Source organism: Dermacentor albipictus, chromosome 8 (genome assembly GCF_038994185.2).
Source record: "Dermacentor albipictus isolate Rhodes 1998 colony chromosome 8, USDA_Dalb.pri_finalv2, whole genome shotgun sequence".
Taxonomy (NCBI): Eukaryota; Metazoa; Arthropoda; class Arachnida; order Ixodida; family Ixodidae; genus Dermacentor; species Dermacentor albipictus.
In genome coordinates, this window is record NC_091828.1 from 119,113,643 (window position 1) to 119,118,229 (window position 4,587).

The 4,587-nt window shown below is 45.9% G+C and overlaps 1 protein-coding gene across 1 annotated transcript; it reads right to left on the bottom strand.

Moving 5' to 3' along the window:
- Positions 1–262: 262 nt before the first annotated feature.
- Positions 263–3,793, bottom strand: LOC139048557 (chymotrypsin-elastase inhibitor ixodidin-like). Its single transcript, XM_070522971.1, has 2 exons — positions 3,440–3,793; positions 263–1,003 (listed from the first exon to the last, which is right to left on the bottom strand). The coding sequence occupies exons 1-2, from the start codon at positions 3,507–3,509 to the stop codon at positions 777–779; spliced, it is 297 nt and encodes a 98-aa protein (XP_070379072.1). The 5' UTR covers positions 3,510–3,793; the 3' UTR covers positions 263–776.
- Between the last annotated feature and the right edge of the window lie 794 nt (positions 3,794–4,587).

Below are 4,587 nucleotides of genomic sequence, written 5' to 3' on the forward strand. Positions count from 1 at the left end.
TTGTTGTTGTTGTTGTTGTTGTTGTTGTTGTTGTTGTTGTTGTTGTTGTTGTTGTTGTTGTTGTTGTTGTTGTTGTTGTTGTTGTTGTTGTTGTTGTTGTTGTTGTTGTTGTTGTTGTTGTTGTTGTTGTTGTTGTTGTTGTTGTTGTTGTTGTTGTTGTTGTTGTTGTTGTTGTTGTTGTTGTTGTTGTTGTTGTTGTTGTTGTTGTTGTTGTTGTTGTTGTTGTTGTTGTTGTTGTTGTTGTTGTTGTTGTTGTTGTTGTTGTTGTTGTTGTTGTTGTTGTTGTTGTTGTTGTTGTTGTTGTTGTTGTTGTTGTTGTTGTTGTTGTTGTTGTTGTTGTTGTTGTTGTTGTTGTTGTTGTTGTTGTTGTTGTTGTTGTTGTTGTTGTTGTATGAAAATAATTGTGCGGACCATTTCACTCCCGTGTAATGCGTGATCGTCCTGTAGTTACCTAACTGTGTTTTCTTTGCTGGTGCCTGTAGAGACATGTTATTGCGCGCTTGTTTTCGCGTGTGCATATTGTTTCTTTATATATTATTTTATTATTTTTTATCATCCACTGTTGCATCAGTAACAAATTCAGATTTTGGGATAGCCGGCTCTAATATAGCCATGTTCTTACACAGCTGAAAAAGAAAACACGTCCGTAAGCTTCCAAAGTCCGGTCACCAAAAGAGTTAGTTGAGTGTGGAAAGTGGGTTTCGGCGATCAGCGAGAACGAACACGATCTGCAGGTCTTCGCGCAGTACAATACTAAGTCCTTTTTTTTTAGCCATTTAGTGCCTGGGTTTGTCGCACTGCGCAAGGGGCACGCAGATGCCGAGGCTATTTCTGTAGAGGCCGTGGACGCAGAAGCACTGGTAGGCACAGTCGCGCGTGCACTCGTCCGTCGGCTCGGGCTGGGCGCAGGACAGCTCGCCGCACGACGAGCTCTCGCACTCCTTGAACACCTCTCCCGGCCCGCACTGGGGGAACGAGCCTTCTCCGCCGCTCACATCTGCGGCTGAGAACAGCAGAAAACAGACAGCAGTGATGATTCTTTCGGCTTTCTAGACGCGCTCACCGAGACAGCAGCATTCTACGATAGTCAAGTCTGTCATCTTATCTTTTGGTTGCAGTAGCAAACTAGAGCGCACTAGCTCAGGTCGACCTTTCTGTCTTTGCTGTCAATAAATTCTATTCTATATTATATTCTATATTGGTTGCTTGCTTGCGCGTCCATCAAATAGTTGCGCCCACCCACTGCACGGGGGAGGGCGTGGGAGGAGGGGGATGGAGAGGGGAATGAGTGAAAGGCTTAAAAAAAGGTCAGGCAGAATTTCGCAACCTTTGGAGATGATAATGTACGTTATTACGATTAATTAGCCCTGAAGTGGTGGTGCATCTGTAATTTGGTGATGATAAATTCATTATTCTTGGCGATTTCAGTTATATACTTTCATGGTTTGTAAATACGCAGTGTACGTGTTCTTCTCGGGTGTGTTCCATGACCGCGTTCGTTATCTCATATTGATTTTTTACTAGTTTTCTTGTGCTTTATTTTCATTAATAATTTTCTCTCTCCTTCATGTCAATTTAATGACCTCACCTCAAGTAACAAGCTCTTTAGGCGGCAAGGCTGACACCTCTTCTTTTCATTAAACTCCCTCACTCACTCACTCGCTCACTCTCTCTCTCTCTCGACAGCAGACACTAGCGAAAAGCCCATCTGGTTCGTTCTTGAGCCAACCGTAGTTAAACGACCTAATGGACAATTGCTCTCTGGGGTTTCTACGGCTTAGAGCCTCGTATTTGAATTAACTTCCCCCTGGCAGTCGCTTTAGCTGCGAAAAGCCAGTCAGGGAGATAGGAATGGGACAGACGGTTTTGTTCAGCTAGGCTTAGCAGAAAACTAGGTTGAGTCGCATAGAATGTCGAAGCGAAGAGAACCTGCTATCAAGCTTGGTCAGACCTATCACTCAAGGAATGCTTACAGTGACCTCTGCAATTTACACGTGAATGGACGGAGTAGCCGCCGGGGTGGCTTAGTGTATATGGCGTTCGCCTACTGAGCTTGAGGTCGCCATTTCGATCCCCGACCAACGCGGCCATATTTTGATAGAGGCAAAACGCAAAGTCGATCCTGTATTTAGATTTATGTGCATGCTAAATTCGAGAGTTCTATGGAATCGCGTGAGGTCGAGATGAAACATGAAGCAATAAAACGACAGACACCGACCAAAAGAGTACTAAAAATGAATAAATCTTCAGGACCTGTCGGTTTCTCCACGGAAGCCTTGTTCACAATGGGTTGAAGGAGAGTTCGTGGAAGCTTATGTATTCTTCAGCACGTGACGCAAGCAGCGCGGGTACGTGGTGCTTGCTAAAAAACACCAAGTGATCAAATTATTATAGAGCCCTCAATGACGGAACATTCCGTAGTGCCAGTGTTGATTTTGGGACTTCGATCCCTATGAATGAATCAGACAATGGTCAGATGACGAACAGTTACCTGGTTACGTGCTAGCATGTTAACCTTAAGAATTGGGTTGCTAAAAGTCTTTAGCCATTAACTTCGGCACTTACCTACGCAATTTGAATATGAACCTGCTGTGAATAGTATAGGACGTGCAGTACAGAGAACTTGTTATGGATAGTATCGCTATGCTGTGAATAGCATACGGGCCTGAAAAAAAGAAGTGCTAAACCCAGCAGAAAGAAATTGAAGGCCGGTAACGCTGTATTGGGGCATCCTATATGGAGGACAAAAAAGAGCTTTCTTTAGACCAAACGCTTTGTGGCTACAGGTGCTTAACCGAAACAATGTGAATGGTTCATTTATAAATTGGAGGGGCGGGGGCTTTCCTATAATTAGAAGACGCTAAAAAGGAATAAGTAGGTAAGTTGCATTAGTAAATTACTGCTCAAGTTTTGAAAACGAGAAAATTAGTCTTCACTTTGCTCACTGACTCCGTTTGCCTCGAATAAATGAAAAATGTTATGAAACAGTGCATTGCTGTCTGAACCGATTTTAATTCTTTAAGTGATTTTAGTGATTTCATCGATTTGGTCTTTTAGTGCTCCTTGCTCTTCAGTGCCCCTTCTAAGATTATACCAATAGACTTCCGCAAGATATCTCTTTTAGATTTATCAAAACTAATTCGTCTGACAGAAATATTTATCAAGGTGGTTTCCTTATTAGTCGTACGCACTCTGAGAAAGGAACACAAACATATCGACTGAGAGTCTTCTTTAATGAAAATGAACAGTCTTCTTCGTTCAGGCATACGCAAAGCACCTCCGATACCATTAATAAGGTATTCTTTGGCGTTGCAATCCAACGACAGCAGTATTTGTATTCTAACATTTGGGATCAGGACGAAAACTGCTATAACTGTGCAGCGATTGCCACTGCATCGACAAAAAGAAAAAAATGTACCCGGCCATTTGAGTCACTTACCAGGCAGTGCGAAGACATCGGAGGCTGCCAGGACTTCAAGAAGCACCAGGACGATCCACGCGGTCCCCATGACTGCTCCTCCCGCACCCGTCCTCTCCGACAAGACTGTACCCGAGCTTCGACCCCGCTTACTGTCGGCACCCTTCGCCAAACTCAAGATCGTGGCTCTGTCAATGCGGCTTTCGTCAATGCACTCCCGGCGAGCGCCCCAGTTGGGTTCTCCTAAAGAGGGGTGGGCTTTGAAGGATGCGGCCAGGCTTCAGCTGTTGCTCAAAGGGAACCGTACAGCTCCTTCCGTCACGACGACGCACACGCATATACGCGCGAATGCGAGTTAGCACGCGATCTCTCTCGGCATGCATGGACGAGGCCAGATAAAAAAGTGTGCCGGGACGGTTGTTTCGCAGTCTTCGAGGAAATCCCGTGCCAGCCGAGTTGGTGTTTATAATTGAAAACACATCCGTCTCCCCCGCGCCGCGGGTGTGAGGCGGGAGCTGTCGATGGCTCGCCGGAGAAGCTCGCTATGCGAGCATTCAAAGGCAAGGTCAACTGAAGAGGAGAAAGTGGGGAGGGAGAGAGAGAGAGAGAGGGTGACTTTGAAGAGCGGGCTTTGATGCCAAGGCACGCGGTCACGAGCGCTGGAGATCGAGGCGGTCGGCGACGATAAGGCCGAAGAGGGGTTCGATCGCGGGTGCGAAATTAATGAGCGTCTTCACGGCATGCCGCTGTCGGCTATGGTGTTGCGAAAGCGAGAGCCTTCGTTTCTCTGCTGTTTTTTGCTGCTGTTTTGTTCGTGTCATGCACCGTTTGGCTAAGGTTTTATTTTGCACGTTCTTGGGGTGGGGGGGGGAAGGCACTTACATGTATCAAGTATGCATGAGCCTGTCTGGGTTTGCGTGTTTCGCGTACCTGCGTAGATGCGAATGCGTGTGTGTGTGTGTTGCGGATAGGAGGAGGGGGTGTGGTCGCGCGCGTGTTAGCGGTCCATTACTGATAGCTGAAGTTAAAGAAACGCTAAAGACGGTCAGTCTGGTCCCGAGATTTACTCGCCTGTATGTCCTGCTCGACAGAATCTTAGAGAATAGGAACTGGTAAAGAAAGTTATTCCTCTTTTTCTTTCTGGGAGTTTAATTATACTACGTGCTTGC

Coding starts and splice junctions, on each gene's coding strand:
- LOC139048557 (XM_070522971.1), bottom strand. CDS start 3,509: ATGGGGACCGCGTGGATCGTCCTGGTGCTTCTTGAAGTCCTGGCAGCC. Junction 1,004..3,439: donor CGATGTCTTCGCACTGCCTG/GTAAGTGACTCA, acceptor TGCTGTTCTCAG/CCGCAGATGTGAGCGGCGGA.